The sequence below is a fragment of the Thermobia domestica genome, chromosome 4 (genome assembly GCF_964235325.1).
Source record: "Thermobia domestica chromosome 4, izTheDome1.hap1.1, whole genome shotgun sequence".
Classification (NCBI taxonomy): domain Eukaryota; kingdom Metazoa; phylum Arthropoda; class Insecta; order Zygentoma; family Lepismatidae; genus Thermobia; species Thermobia domestica.
In genome coordinates this window covers 291,886,766-291,904,231 of record NC_137457.1, presented here as the reverse complement: position 1 = coordinate 291,904,231, position 17,466 = coordinate 291,886,766, and the positions used below count along the sequence as shown (strand labels likewise).

Sequence of the window (17,466 nt, the reverse complement as noted above, 5' to 3'; positions counted from 1 at the left end):
GTTTACAATATTTTTTTGTGGAATATCATTATTGTGACACGCTTGTTGCGTACGATATTGTGCTCATGAAACTGTCAGTGTGTGTTATACAGTGGCGGATTGTACTTGTTATATATATTTCTTCATTTCGCGTCTAACATGTGTATACACACTTTCATCCGAATTGTTTGTGATCTTTTGTCGACTGTGGCATTTCTAAACTATTTGAAGTCATTTGGTTGGGGTTGTAGCTTCCCCTGTAACCTTTTTCCGCAGCAAATAACAAATGCGTATGTCTAACTTGTATATCTAGTATGTGCTTACGTGTTTTTCTGCAAATTGTTTGTGTTCTTTTGGAGATTTCAAGGGTTCTTGAACATACTTCGGAACGGACATTGACCCCTTAAAACCATTTTCCGTAGAAACGAAAAAGTACGGATCACTTTGTTTTATATCTAGTATCTACCTGCAAAATTTCGTTGAAATCGGCGTGCAACACTTCGTGGATATTTTATGTTAACATTTGTGTCCAAATTCCGAGACTAGCCATTCTCACTGGGAATTTTTCTCAGTCCCAACCAGGCTTTCGACATCCCCGACTGTCTTCCTTACCTTTGTTCTTAACGTTTCAGTACAAAATATCATTTTGGCTGTATCTAAAACTTCATTTAATAAACAAATTTTAGGATAAAACTTCATGTAAATTATTCACACTAAAAGAAATGTGAAATTTCCAACTTAAAATATGCAACCAGTTATACGCAGACGTAAAATTGGTTGTGCATGCTGTAGGCATTAATGTTCTCGGCAAATACAGCAAAATGCCTGAAAATTGATACTTGATTGCTATCAACTTACAGGTATTGCTTTCAGGTGAAGGGAACATCAATTTTTTAGAGGGAAAAAATAAGATTTTACGATTTATTAAAAGGGCGAGTAAAAGAAGATATGTGATATTCAGAATTTACATAACAAACAACAAACACATGTATACTTTTGCACAAAAATCACAATCACCTGAAGTGCAGCCTTTTATTGGTTCACAGCAACTTCTGTTCCTAACATCAGTATATCACTATAGATTTAAAGTACAATATGATTGAGATTATGTTGACAAATGAAAGGTAAGATGCTAGAAACCAAATTATTCGTAATCATAGTGTTGGGTGTCAGCTACACAAGAGATAAAAACGCAACTTCTTGTGTGTTTATCTCTGAATACTGAGATATACTTTGTTATAGATAACATGTGAGAAATCATTTTCTCAGATTAAAAGGTTTTTCAACTTGTAAAATCATTTGAAAGGTGTCCTGGGCTATAATTTCTTTTATTAATAAGAAAACGGAATTTTTTCGGAAAAAATAAATATGTATATCATAATACCTGCCACAAAAATGTAAAATTTACGGGATAAACGTAAGATCTGGCACACAAAAATAAACGAAAAAAAGAGAGTTTATTTTACCCATATAGCACACGGACGTCCAGGAGACGTCCGAGACTGATCCGCAATGGACAACAGGATATCCTGGCATCATCCTAATTTGCTCCCGGGACATTCACAGTACCTCCACGAGATATCCAGATGCCCCCTAATATCCTGGAAGGGATGTCCACTGGTAAATCGTGGGATAATGTGGTCCTAGGTATGTCCGGCGTGGGATTTCCCTGGGATCTCCTGTCCCATCGGGGCGTCCCGTGGACATCATACGTAAGAATCCTTTAGGACGTCCCTACTCATTATCCCTATAGCGCCGGGAACTATACGGGATAATTGGGATTAAAATGGGACGTCCTAGGGACGTCATGTGCTATGTGGGTATCCTACGTTGCCCCAACTCTAGGGGAAGAGAATCAAAAAATACAATCACGTGTGCGGGATTGCTTATATAAGAGGACAAGAGTTACGAAAATAGAGGAGCAAGCTGACAGTAATGAGAAACGCTAAGAAAAAGGAGACTTTTAAAATTTTCACTTACGAACAGTAGCTAAAGAATTGAATAAATAATGGATACAAGACCCCACACACTGTCCCACATTTATACAGAATGTATGTATGTTACGGTGGTCCGACGCCAAATGCAAAAAACTCAAGTTGTTCAAAATAATCCTCCACAAGGCTTATATTTTCCCTTGAGTCATAGGCTACTTACCTCCAAAATTTCAGCCCTATTGTTCAATATTTACAGGTCACTCCATTTTAAAACTTTTTGTTCTTGTGGTAAGCCTATTACCAGTGATCTAATGCTAGAATTTTTGAGGGTATACGCTGGATCGTTTTGAAAATATAGCGTATGCCTACCTCCGTATATACTCGTTCATTCGTAAATTTAAGGTAAATATATGCAGAACTATAAAAATATTAGGTGGGTAATGGTTATACGCCCCATTACATTTCTGTATAATACATTATAGGAGTCAAGACTACAATGTAATTTAACATAGTAGCTGTGCTAATAACCGGGTAAATATAAGTTCGTAAATTTCATTATGATCACTAGATGTCGAGATAATATTTTTTCCTAGAAATTTGAGAATTATTAAAACAAATGAGTGTTGTGATGATGTAGTTGAAAAAGGTATAAGTCTTGTCCAAAAGTATAATGAATCCATCGTAAAAATGTTTTTGCTCCGCTGAAGAATGCGTTTTTGTAACTTAAGAATACAAATACTGACATTTTGTTCTGAAAAGTTTGGCAACACCTAACAAAAAGGGCAAAATGGAGTAACCTGTAAATATGACTTAATTGTACTGAAATTTCGTTAGTTATTTGTATACATAAGAAGGAATAAAATAAGCCTTGTGGAACTCCAACCTTTTTTTTTTTTTTTTTTTTTGTGGACTACCCTGTTACATGGTACCCCAAATTTATCTTCAACAGTAGTAAGGGAAGTGAAATCTACGGTTGAAATACACTTTGTAATGTTTGAATCTCTATAGAATTTGAAACACATGGTGGCTTAGCTTAGTACCTGACACGTAGTTGACTGTGATATGGTTCATATATGGACCTTTGCCGTATTTTTATAGGATCCTGTGGCGAGTCCTTGGATCAATGTCAGGCAATGTGAGTTTGTGGTGGACAACATCGCTTCTGTAGTTTTTCCCCCTCATTTTCTCCTTCCACCAATGTTTACATAAGCAATCTCAAAATTTATTTTATTTCATTGTGATAGAATTTTGAAATTCAAAAGAAAACTTTAGTGTTATTGTTCTATTATTCTAAATTCATAAAAGTCTCTGTTAGTGTTATTACTAGGTCTTATGTTTCTGGTAATTGAATGCTGTAGTGATTAATTTTCTTCTGCTGAACCAGTCTTTTGTCCGTGATATGTATTCTTTTTAAAAAATAAACCTCTCAATTGTTCTCTATGATATCTTAAATATCTTCATACCTCCCACTGGTCTAGCGGTTAGCGTAAGGGTCCTTAGTGCACGTGGTCATAGGTTTGATTTCCGGTAGTAGAGAGCGTTAAAAGCAATGAACGCATTACGGCGGTTCAGATTCTACCCTTAAGTTGCAGGCCTATGTTTCACATAGTCTCGGTGCTGAAAACAGGAGCTAAACTTCAACAAAAAATTCTTAAATGTACACATTGAATTAGTTAGCACATCAGAAATAGGAAGAATACATACAATTAATATAGTTTTAATTTATCGTTGCTGAAAACAAGAATATTCGTAAAAAATGAAAAAAAATGAAATCTTTGAGTTTTACGTTCCACGATTATGCCGGTTACGCTAAAGGAGACGGTGATGATGAGTAATGAATGAAATGATGGAATGAAGAAAGTGGGAGGAGACGGGAGAACCCCGAGAAAACCCACGCATACGGTGTTTGTCCACCACAATTTTCACTTGGCGGGGGCTGGGATCGAACTCGGGACCCCAAGCACCAAAAGTGAACGCTCTACCACTGAGCCACCGCGGCCCAAGAATATTCGTAATGGGCTTATTCGTAATGGGCCAAGAATATTCGTATTGGTATATTACTGACATACAAACCTATCATTGTGGAAAATTTTTACATTACTAGCACAGCTCTATCAAGGTGAGAGTAAGAAATTTCTGGCTTTCCCTCGTAGATAGCTTTTCGGTTACAACCGCCTATAATCAGAAGAAGCTCAATAATAATTACCATATCTATTTCTTTCGTTCGTGAAATAATAGGCGTTCAATAAAAAATTAAAAATAAAACACCTATTTAAATCTCCTTTGACAATATCCCCTGCTCTCGTTACCCAGAAAAACTCTCAGAAGAAAATAATAATATACGGACTTATTTCAAATCGTGTCAGAACACCCCAACTTGTTTTCCCCTTAAATAAAAATAAAATATAACCAAAACAAATCGCATTTTAATAAATTATAGTATTAATATTCGGCAATGTATCAAATTTCGGCAGATTTTATTTTTATATAAGGCAACGCACTTCTAAGGCTACTGTAGAATCAACGATATTCTTTTCTCCCATCCTGAACTTAACACCTTGAGTGTCATATGGTCCATATATGGACTTTTGCCGTGTTTTCTATGAGATTCTGGGACCACGGTGGCTCAATGGTAGAGCGTCCGTCTCTGGTGAATGGGGTCCATGGTTCTCAGTTCGCGCCAATTGGCCTTTGTGGTAGACAAATACTGTGTGCAAGGGTTTTCTCGAGGTTCTCCCGTTTCCTCTCACTTTCTTCATTCCATCGTTTCGCCTCCTTTAACCAACACGGCACAACCGTGGTACGGAAAACTTAAAAATGTCGATTCATTTTTTCTATGAGATCCTGGAAAATACGATTGGGCTTTCGTATTCGTTTTTTGAGGCGAGTAGCCCAGTGTGGAACTTCAGTTTATGCTGCTGAATATATTTAAAAGAAAACTGTATTTCTACTGCTCCTGTGAATAAATGCGTACGACGTGGCGTAAAGAAATAAGAAGGAGTCAACAGCTTTAATATTATTCTTCATTGATACTTCACAGAATAATTTACGGGGTATCCAGTTTGTGGCTCCAGGAAACGTGATTTCTCTATTATAGATAACGTGTTTATGAATCACTTGAACTCTTTTATAATTATCATAGTACAGACTGCCGTAGCAAAAGGCCACATCATTACGGTACATGCAACACTTCTTTCTACGTAACTGAATTAAGTTTATATATCAATGCAATTTTTTCTTTTTCTTTTAGAGAATGGAAGTACAATGCCCTCCAGGATCGGTACTCGCATTATTCGAGCGAGAATCTCATTGTTGCAAATCATCCAAGTTTACTGCGAAGAATCCTGATGGCGACCTTACATTCGAAGCTCACACAACGCAACCTTTATGCATCTGCTCACTAATTCAGGACAGAATCTATAAGGTGAGTCCTCTAATTACAGTGCGCGAAACTTAGAACTAAATGTTTTAAGGGCTAAACTGGTAACGAGTTTTCTGATTGCGGAGTTGGAGGTGGGGAATTCATCCTTCATTGATTTGATCAAATCTTTGTTAAAAGTTAACATTACATTCACTTACAAGGGAAGTGGGTGAAGTTGTACGCGGGGATCTGCATGTGTTATATGTCGTTCGAAAGGTCACACCGAGTACATCTCACATGTGAAATATCTCGCTGGAATGGAACCTGTAGGGGTCGTGGCGACCATTTGAGGATCCGAACAAGGCACTCTCCGATCTCCAGAAAACATGGACAAAATAGAAAGCTATGATGTAATTGTTTTGATATGTGGTGTGTGTATATAGATGTAAAAGGTATCTAAATACAAATTTGACATCAAATGTTTACAAATCAAAATGCGGATCCAACATGGCGGACACAAATTACAAAAAAAAAAAAACAAGCTATAAATAGGGTATATAGATACATTCGACGTCGCTATGTATGAATCGGATACCAAAAGCGTAAAATTCAAAATGGCAGATCCAAGATGGCGAAAAAAATGCAAAATACTGCTACGGACGTGAAAGCAGGTAGGTAGAAGTTTCCATGGTCGCGGAGTAGGAATCCAATGCTAAACGTGCAAAATGCAATGTGACAGATCCAATATGACAGACAAAAAGAGCAAAAAATATGTACAGAACGGACATATGTGATTATTATGCATGTAGTAAAAAATACGTATAGTGCATAACGGGCCAGGTAGGGACAAGTGATGTTTTACAATAAACAGGGAGCGTGTTTTGCTACACAATCATGTCAAAACTGAGGCACGGAATGAAGGGAAGTGTTTGTAGCGCACATGAAAGTTTTGTTATACGACCAGATTGCAATTATAGACAATAATTATTTTACTACAAACTTCCTTCTCATCCCCGAAGAGATACTTGAGGATCGTCATGTGTCGTATGTCGTCGAAAGCTCAAGGTGTCAAAGGTATTAATTTTTCTTTCGACGAGTCCTTTTGGCATAACTGCAAGCAGAAGAAAATCCTACATTCCACGTTCTTATGTGTTTTGTCGTAAAAGATGTGTTACGCCTGCTTCTTTGACTTCTATCATTACCATTAATCATTCTACACTCTTTCCTTCATCCTCTTACACGCACGTTACGCACAGCAGTGCATATCTAGGGGCTACAAATGTGAATGGCATAATGGGATTCAGAAAGATAGTTGTCGAAACATAACGCACATTTTCACACCAAAACGCACACGTTTTCACTGCAATTGCAATATTTCAGTTTCATAGCAGTGTTTTGCATTTTTCCCGTCATCTTGGACCCGTCATTTTGATTTGTAAACATTTGATGTCAGATTCGAATTCAGACACATTTCACATTTATATATTCACCACGTCTCAAAACAATTACATCATAGCTTCCTGTTTTGTTCACATTTTCTGGAGTTTCTGTGCCTTGTTCTTATCTTCAAATGGTCGGCACACACCCCACAGACCCCATTCAAGCGAGATACTTCACATGTGAGGTGTAATCGGTGTGACCTTTCCAACGATATATAACACATGCAGATCCCCGCGTACCACTTCAACTACTTTCCTTGTTAACGTTTAACAGGTTAATGTTTAATTTGAATGTTTAACAGATTAATATTTTATCTCAACGTTAAGAGGTTTTAACCTCAACTTGACGTTTAACAGACTAATGTTTAATCTCATCGTTTAACAGGTTTTAACCTCAACTTACCTTTTAACAGACTAATGTTTAATCTCAACGTTTAACAGGTTTTAACCTGAACTTAACATTTAACCTTCGAGATGTGTTGCAAATTGATAATTAAATGGGTAGATAATGTATCAAATAATATAGTGCCGAAGGTGGTAGAAGAAAAAGGAAATATCTATACAAAGTTCGACGTGTATTTTGAAAAGAAGAGATAGGATGATTGTTATAAATTATGGGACATAGAAAAATCACGCTATTGGCTGCAGAGGGAATGAGAGAAGTAAAATAACCAGATGAACATCTCGGGTTGAAAGATATGGGCAATAATTAAAGACATAGGAAAGAAAGGTACAAGGAAATTAAAAGTCTGGCTTAGCACAGGTAAGTATGGAAAGCTGTGTCAAAACAATCTACTCGTAAGATTGCTGATTCAGTGACGAGAGAAGATGTGTTTATCTAAACTTTTATTTCAATGCCATACTGATATACGAGGCGTATCTATACAGTAAAGTTACAACTCATGAAATATTTTCGCGCGTAAGTTGGCTACACTTGCTTTCACGGTCAGCCTTCTACTTCCCCTCGCGGCTGTTTTTTCATTGTTACATGAAGTCAAGTACAAATGCAAGTGACATATGTTTACAATTGTTGAGCTGTTTCAGAATCCCGATAAATGTAAAGTACACTCTGCCATACGTTACCTCCAAGCGCAAGGTAAGCACCCAGTGGGGATTCACAAAGCACTTGTTCCCTTTTATGAAAACATTATATACCGATAACATGTAACATAAATGTGATTCTAGTAGTAGCCATAGAATTTCACAAAAGCTAGTACACCGGCTTAACAAGTGTTCGGATAATAACAGCAGAAAAGTTGAAGCATCATTAATAACTCATGCAACCTTCAATAAGTTAGACCTCCCTACTGGTCTAGTAGCTAGAGTGCTTATGGTGGATATGGTCTCTGGTTCGATTCCAGGTAGGAGAACACAAAAAATTAATTTCACAATAATTCATTAATATTCGCCTTCTTTACCTCAAAAACATAACCATGAGACGTTAAACTAAAATTTTATTTCAGTTAATATGTTGTGGTAGACATTTTGCCAAATATACTCTTTGAATGACTGCCAAATATACTAGACATTGTGATTTTACTTTCCAGACACGCATCGTAATATGTATATTTAGATTACCTTGATACGGTAGAGCAATATAACACACGGAATCCGGTTTTCTTTCACAACTTTTTGTATTATAAAATTCCTGTTATATATAATACTAGCAGCGTTCACCCCGCTTCGCTGCGGTCACCCCGGAACGCAATAAACTTTGTTACTTAGATAATTTTTACTTTTTCGCTTTCAAGTGATATGATAAAAACCATAGAAGATTGCAGTAAATGTTAACATTATATCGCCTGTCATTTATGTTAACCCGCCGAGTGACACGGTCATGCGGGTTGCATATAAATACGTTTATTTTTACCTATGATGAACTAACAAAGGATTTGTACGTTATGGACACTTGAATGGTCAATTATCTCAAGACACTGGTAATTAAAAATTAAAGTGATATGATAAAAACCATCTAGGGTCCAAATCCTAATAACCCCCCAAAAATGAAAGAAATTGGTTCAGCCGTATTAGCGTGATGAGGGAACAAAGGATTTGTGCGTTCTCTTTTATAATATAGATAACATAAAGTCACTATAATTGTGGCCCAAAGACCAATACAAATTTCTCTAAGCAGTTTGAGTAAATAATGTGTCCCAAGGCCCAGGCAACCAAGAAAAGGATTCCACTGAGCTCCAGACAAGCTAGATTTAAGAGCTTTAAGAATTCTCAGCGCTCTGGGCAAGTAAAGAGAATTTATTGATCCGCAGAGCTCCAGGTAAGCTAAGCGGGCAGGAAAAAAACATAGCTCCAGAAAAGTTAGGTGGTTGCAGTTAGGATCTCTCAGAACTCTATGCAAGCTAAGAGAGTGGTTGAGTTCCCACAGAGTTCCAAGCAAGCTAGGTGGGCAGGAGATCTCAAACCTCCAGATAAGATAAGAAGCTTGCGTGAGGTTAAATCTCTCAAAACTCCAGGGAAACTAAAAGAGGGGGATTTAACTAGCCGAAACTGATGTAGATGGAGACCTTACATAAACTTCTATACCTTCTTCTGAACTGCGGTTGCGCTTGTGTTCTGCTTCTGTCACCTGACCTGACGATGACGATTATGTCTGTCGTCCGCTTCTTGTGGAAGTTATAGTAAGGGATTACATGACCTTATTTAACAAATATAGACCACGTATAGGATACTACAATATAGTTAGGCTGTTAAATTTTTGGAGATCAATAATGCAGTTAAAATAATAAAGTGGAAAAGAAATAAAAGCACCAAAGAAAGAAGGTTTGTGTTAGCTACAATAAAGTAATTCGGTATTTCGTAGAAAAACATTTAAACACAGTTTACCAGAGACTATAGTTTACATTAGTAAGGTTACACAAGTGTGCGAACGCAGACTCTTTTTAATCAGTAGCAACATATCTTACATGAACGCATTATTCTCAATCTGTACTGGTTTTATCTTTCTCATGCATTCCTCTATATGTTTGTACCGAACTTCCTATCTTAAGCTAAATCTTGGTAATTGACTTCTTACTATTCAAGATAATCTTGATTAACACAATCAATAAATTGATAATTACATTTTTAACTATTATTTGCACAGGCTATCTCAATTATCACGACCCGTTCGAGAGAGTAATGCTCCCGGAAGTTTATTTCGCGCGCTACTCTAGCCAGCTGTTTTTGTTGGTCACAAAATTCGTATCATGGGGGTCAAGGTGGAACAAAACGAACCCTGCGGGGCTTTTAACCCGTTCCTACTACTACTACTACTACTACTACAACTACTACTACCACTGCTAATATTACTACTATTACTACTAGTACTACTACTACTAATATTACTACTATTACTACCACTACTAATACTACTGCTATTATTACTACTACTACTACTACCACTACTAATATTACTACTATTACAACTACTTATCTGCTCTAAAGTAAGTAAATCATTTTTGAGTATTATTTTCATCTTATTTTAATTAAAAAGTGTTATAAAAATGTAAAAAGTAAAAAAAACTTTCGTTGGGTCGGGTTTGAACCCACGCCAAAAGCGATATTCATTAGTATTACATAGCGCTAGCATGCTCGGCCACGAGGGCCGACAGCAGCAAGCGTTTTATTTCTGCTATTTGAATGCAACGTGGCAAGAAATGGATAACGCCAACCCTTCAGAACTGTGTATTTCGTTCCTACTTCCGGGAGTATTACTCACCCGAGCTAGTTCTCAATTATCAACTCATAAGACAGTTTCGAAATTTATGACCACTTTCTACCCAACAACCTTATTCCTAATATCCAAAAGTTAGGTATTATATTTCTGAAGATTACTGACATCTATAGTCTATCTAAGTCCATTACATATGAGGGATGACGTCTCTCGGAGATTACATTATGCAGAGATTTGGGAAAGGAAGGAATCGGCCTGGGACAATTATGTTATATAATATCCCGGTATTAGCCTGGTATAAATGAGAAAAAACCAAGAAAAAATCTCACTCATGATGACTGGCCTGAAAAAAGCTTTTACGTCTTTTCGACTGAGTATTGCCTTAGGAATCGAAGCCGGGACTGCTTGTACAAAAGGTGAGGCTGAAGAGTGGTAAAGAGGAAACATGCCAAAAGAGAAAGAAAATTCATATAACAGAAGAGAAAAATTTTCGTAAGTCTGTGAATTGGTATCAACATTTTGCACACAATTTGTTTTAACAATTTCGTGAGTATCATTACCAACTCAAAAATCTCAATTATTATCATTTCAGGTATACAGTGCTGAAAATGATATGCCCATAGCAACCATGAGCTTCATCTTTCAAATGTTTGTGACTGGAGACAAACTTCTGCTGTCCTTCTTCTCACAAGTTGACCTTAAAACAAAGATTATCCTCACCACAATGATAATTATGATGGTAAGTTATGAACTATTTAGTCAAGTAATAATGGCACACTTGTTCTTCGTAACCACTCTATAGTCAATCCAATGGTTTAGACCAATGATGGACAATGTAAAATGCACTACGGGGCCAAAACAGAATAATAACCAAACTTAAGAGGTTATTTTCTCTCTTCCTAAGCATCGCTTAGTTAAATGTACGCTAAGTCATACATTTGATGAATCTTTGTTATATTACGTGTATTTTGCTTCTTGTTTCAAGCATCTACGCTAATTAGTCTATGTAGTAGTGTTTCACACGAGACGAGACTCGTCTGGAAAAAAAGAGAAATATATTTTTTAAATTCCAGACCAATGTTCGTAGTTTGAGAGGAATTTCCATAATTTAGGGAAATTTCGTAGGTACATTTAGCAAAAACAGAAAACGGGATTTTTTCCACAATACGTGAAAATCCAGGAAAATTCTCGCGCTGAATGATAGACCAATTAAAATTTTTCTTTGTTCTTCAAAAATAAATTAATATATTAGCAATAGTTTTTGTGTTTGCGTGCGCGCGCGTGTGTGTGTGTGTGTGTGTGTTTAAAGTAGCATAATTAGCACCCATTGTTTTCTGGGTGTACTTGTGTGTATTTTTGTTTAAAAAAGTGAAAAAATAGAAGCAAAACTCAAATAAATAATACAAATGTGGTTGACACTCCATTGAATATTGTTAAGTTAATCTTATCTCAACTTCTGCCATAGGAATTTGAACACTCAACAAAGTAGGGAAAATTTTATAAGGAAAGGGGAAATTTTAGTGTCAGTCGAGGGAAATTTTCTTAAGGAAACCTAGGAACACTTTTCCAGACGAGATGAGAAACGTGGAAATCCTAGCCTCAGTCTCAAGAAGGAAATCGAGATGACGAGAAATTTTTTGAGTCTTCTGGACAACACTAGTTTACCCAAGCCTTTGATCTCAAGCAGTGTTTCAGTGTTACATGAATCATGATAAAATATTATACAATGAAGAAGTTATTGTACAAACACAATAGACAGCATGTACTAACGTCTAAAGATACGAAAGTTATTACACAATATGCTTCAATAATAATTATGATTTAAATGTTTTATTAGATCACACCATTCATGGACGTCTCATGACGCGCAATGATTCTGATAACTTCTAGATCAAAGAAGAAAATCAGGCATAAATTTTGTACAGTACATGCATTTTTAAAACGAGGCGGGACCAGGGCCGTAACTTGTGGGGGTTAAGGAGCAACTGCCCCCCCCCCCCCCAGGGAAGTTCCCCGCCATTCGAGGAGGGCCCATTTTAAGACAAAATTTACTTACTTCATATACGATACGAACATGAAATTATAAATGAAGCATCAAACAGGTTCACTACATTACACAAACAAAACAGCACACAAAATGTAAATAAAACAAAAATGAGTCGTGGACCCATTTCAGTAAAAAAAAAAAGTCTACTATTAGGGGCCCTAGAAATAATATTTATTCGTATGGGTTTGAGATTTGTCAATATTGTTTCCCTAATTAATTTGTCATGTATGAAACTGGTCCAGGCTCATAACTAAGGGCTCCGCCGACCGTGCCGTGCGGGAGGGCCTACAGTTTTCGAGGAAAGCATAAAGAGTAAGAGAGTGATGGAAACAGGGGGGCGCAAGAATTAGAAAAACAACTTTTCTACGGGGGCCCAAATAAGCGTATTAATGCTTGCCCTCTCCCCTTCAGAAAAAATCTAAGTTACGGCGCTGGGTGGGACGTGAAACTTCTTTGCAAAAGTCTAGATGTGACTAGAAAAAAATTCTCCCAGAGTCGCGGCGAGACGAGAATTCTACAAAACAAGTACGAGACATCATTTCTCATCTCGTCTTGTCTGCTTAGTAAAACTACTGAGTATCGAACATTTGAAATCAACATTTCGAAAGTTGCATTTTTTTCGTTTGGAGGTGGCAACGAAAATATTAAATAAAATGATTTCACAGTTAAAACTCAAAACTTAGTATCATGTTTTATGATATTCCTACAGGTCGTCATTTGTCCATCACTGGTTTAAACAATTATTTCAAGCAAAACTATGTACGTATCAGCTTCACAACTGTTGGGAGTAAATTTCAAAGATTTCAACAAATTAAAATTTTGAGTTTTCGTAATGTTCGAGTTGTTTCAAACAGTCTGAGTAATGACTTAATTGCTCTGTCTACACTCCAAGTTATGTTTTAGACTACAATTTAGAGTTATTTTTGCGTTTTAGTTCGAAAAGCTCTCCCTACAAAGCAATAAGAATAGGTCATTTCAGAAGTTTCATATTCTCTACGACTTGTCCATCTGACAGCATGATTATACTCTGCAAAATAAGATGCCTTGTAAGAGCATTGACGAGAAATGCTTTCTCATTCACCGTATAGTCCTGATATGATCCCACCAAACTTTGGATTGCTTCTAGAACTAAAAATGAATCATTTCGTTGAAAATGGCGTATTATTCATATGATCGTACTTCCAACAACGAACCAAGATCCAGGCGTAAATAAATATTTCTGACGCTTTATAGAAATGTGATAAAGACAAACTGATTGCTTTGAAAGTTTCTAAAAGTATATGATTGTAAAAGGTTTTTGTAAGTTTTTCTAAGTAACTTACATTAAGAATTATTTCTGAAATGAGTTTTATAAGTATTAGCAATAAAGTAGGATAATCCCACATCTGAACATTTGAAGAACATATTCTTGGGAATGTTAATATTATTATCTTATGGTCAGATTTCCTAAACCAAATAATAATAATAATAATAATAATAATAATAATAATAATAATAATAATAATAATAATAATAATAATAATAATAATAATAATAATAATAATAATAATAATAATAATGTTTGCAAACAAGGAAAATGAATTATTTAATCAGGAAGTTCTTAAATATTTGTGTTTACTTATCACGAGACAGCAAGTAAACTATAAGTTTGGCAGTTCAATATGTTCTGTGTCCCAATAACAAATTAGCTATTTTAGTGTAAGGCCGTAACTTCTCGATTTCTGCTACAAAATGGAAATTGTATTTGGACTTTGAAGGGGAATGAAAAAACTGAAACTCATTCTACAGCTCATCGCTAATGAGTCTAGTTAGTTGAAATCCCTAGAGTCTGTCTGTTTCAAGTGTGCCCTCGGAAAATACGCGAAACATACTTCGACCCTACCCCCGCCAACCTCTGATGGAGGAAACCTTTCCTTTGCTTAGGGAAAAGAAGTGAATGGCCTCAGCTGTGTTACCAATTTGTCATTCAGCCGTTCGATCTTGAGTGAAGATCGTAGGCTGCTTAGAATGGTTAACAAAACAGAGAACAGCGAAGTTCGTGAAATGCTTTTGCATCCAACAATTGAAAGATCTCGGCCTAAGGAATTTGCCCCTCCTATTTCGAGGGAGTTCGAAAAAACACACATCGACAACAGCACCAGAAGGGGTAAACTTGAAATAGAAATTCTCTAGTGGCATTGTTTTTCGTGTTTTGTTTTTTTTTCATATTGTTTGTTCTGCAAGAAATGTTACACTGAAGAAAATAGACGAAACTCCGGATGTAGTAGTACTTCTAGAAACTTAAGTCCTTAATTTTAAGGACTTAATATATGCCAGGAACAGAGATGAAGTGGGTCGTGGGTCAGGATTTGTGAGTAGGTCAGTGGGTTGTGGATTAGTACGACGTGACCCACTGCAATCCACCACTCACCGTGACCCATTCTAACCACCATGAGCTACCGACCCACTTTGTTTAATACATTGTAGACAGCATCTTCTGAACACTGGTGAATTTGTCTACGTTTTACTTTCAAGGCCTCAATTTTCTTCGTTTTTCATTTCTTTCTATTTACTTACCTGAGATGAGTATATTTAAGTGAAAAAAGAACTTCATAGACTTTTGGATATTGATATTTGTAATTGTAATAATAGAAATAAGAGTTATTATTTGGCTTTAGAGAGATTGTCCAATTTTACAGTTTATTTTCTTTATTTTTTCCCTTTACATTGGCCTACCTTACCTTGATTTGAGACTTTCAAATTTCATCCTATTTTCCACTGAACAATATCTGTAATTTAATAAGGAAATAATTATATATTATTATTAAATTGAAATTCATCGTAATATGGCCCATGACACTTTGCCATTTTATGTCGCACATGTCAGGTTCATCGATATTGTAACAGGGCGGTGCTTAGGCGATTGATCGTAGAAATTCAAACTCCGATTAGTGATAATTTTCACAACCTTGTTTTACTCTTTAGTCAATAGAGTAGAGAGCGTTCATGGATTAGGGTTCATGACGATGGGTTTTGGTGGGTGGTGGGTCAGTGGGTCATGGGTCAAGTTTTCATTGACCCATGCTATCTCTGGCCAGGAATAACTGGTAATCTGAGCTTCATAATTCAGTTCAAATGATATTTTATACTGTTGCACCAGTATTACAAAAAATTATGTATTTTGTGTGAAAATATCAATAGAGAAATATCTATATTTGAAATTAAACTTTCTGGTACCGTAGTTCCAACAAAAATTATTGTTATTTTATTATTTCAGCACCTTTCGCTCAACAGCACGAAAGCAGAAGAAGTAGAATGAAAAGCAGTGTGGTTAGATGGAAATCTAAAATACATTGTTGAAAACAGTAAAGAACTCGTAAGAAAATTTGCTGTGAGTTTCATAATAATTGACGCACATATATTAACAAAAAAGTGTATATGTCTTTGATGGCGAATACAATAGTTGGAGTCTGTTTATATTTGTGCTCAATACATCTAGTGACGTACTACGGCTAAATATTTTGAAGAACACTATGTTATGGTCTGTCCTAGTTCATAATTGTTCTCTAGAACTATTTAAAATATTGAAGTAACGGTTTCAATATACCATCAGCTCTGCAATTTACACATTCCTGATACATTCTGTAATTTATTTTAGAAACTATTATGTAAATTACTTGAAATTTAAAATTAATTTATGACTACACTTGTGTGTCAATGTCACTAGTAATGCATTATTTTTCTCAATGTCACTAGTAATGCATTATTTTTCTGTTTATAATATTAAAATAAAAAAAGCAAACCAAATGTGGTACAAATGTCCCAATGTTTTTCTATGTTGTAAGGTGTAAGGTATCTCTGTTGATGAGGAAGGAAACTGTTGAGAAAAGAAAAGGGGAAACATCTTACTGTACTCTTTCTCTAGCAGTTAGTGGAAACAAATATTATATATGCATTACTTTATTTCTATTGTGTAACACTGTAAATTAGGTGTAATATTAAGTACAATTTCATGATAATTCTATGTAATAAAACTTAGCATCTTTTGTTATTGTATTTGTTTCGTATTTGCTTGAATACAAACACCTTTTATTTGTCAAAATGTAAGGTTAAAATACTTGAAGGACATTTGCAAACGCATATTATACGTTACTTTTGGACAAATAGTATATCAAGTGTATACTACTAGATCTTCTTTAATTATTGTTCTGTCCTTAAGGTTGTTCTATTGTTCCTAGATTTTAGCTTATATTTTCTTTATATAGGCCATAATAACAATGATGTTACAACATTTTGACAATATGAAATTGTATTATTGATTGCTATTCAGATAATAAAACTGCCTAAGTTCATGCAAGGTTTCTGTTATTATTATTATTATTATTATTATTATTATTATTATTATTATTATTATTATTATTATTATTATTATTATTATTATTATTATTTAAAGAACGGTTATAGTTGCTAAGAACTCTATCTGAAAATGTAATTCCAACGAGCTTCTGGTTTAGCAGCCCGTAAAGCGCCATTGGTTTGGAAGTTTGTGTGAATTTTTTTGTATCAGCATCATAATAAACGAATTCCCGAAATTGGCACGAATTTTTAAAGAGGTGTTTATATTCAAGTAAACGGCAATTGGAAAATTTGTTAAGGTTTTACACCATTCACTTGCTGTAGGAAATAACTTTCTTCTAATATTCGATTTTGTCGTAGGGTAACCAAACGTACTGCTTTTAATTGGATTTTCTTTTTGTAGAAAATTGGCCAGTATTCAGAGGAAAATCCGAACGGAACACAAACTCGCACTTAAAAATAAAAGCGTTCTGTTTCGGCTTGTAGGTAATATTTTAACGGGATCTTAAACTCCATAATCGAGTCTTCGTCTATTCCAGGAGGTTTTCAACGCATCGAGAGCCCCTTGCCTTGACATGTGCCCCTTTCAAAAACTATTTATTTAATACGAAAATCCAATTAGAAACAGTTTGAAATACAGCTGTAAAACTTGCCGGCTCGTGATCGTTTTTTGGGGAATTGTTAAATGTGGCTCGGCTCTT

General features: G+C 35.6%; 1 protein-coding gene across 1 annotated transcript; it reads left to right on the top strand.

Moving 5' to 3' along the window:
• Positions 1-3,036: 3,036 nt before the first annotated feature.
• Positions 3,037-15,790, top strand: LOC145683169 (uncharacterized). The gene is made up of 4 exons (XM_081754532.1): positions 3,037-3,048; positions 5,164-5,337; positions 10,976-11,122; positions 15,687-15,790. Exons 1-4 carry the CDS (start codon positions 3,037-3,039, stop codon positions 15,726-15,728), a joined length of 375 nt encoding a protein of 124 aa, XP_081610658.1. The 3' UTR covers positions 15,729-15,790.
• Positions 15,791-17,466: the final 1,676 nt, after the last annotated feature.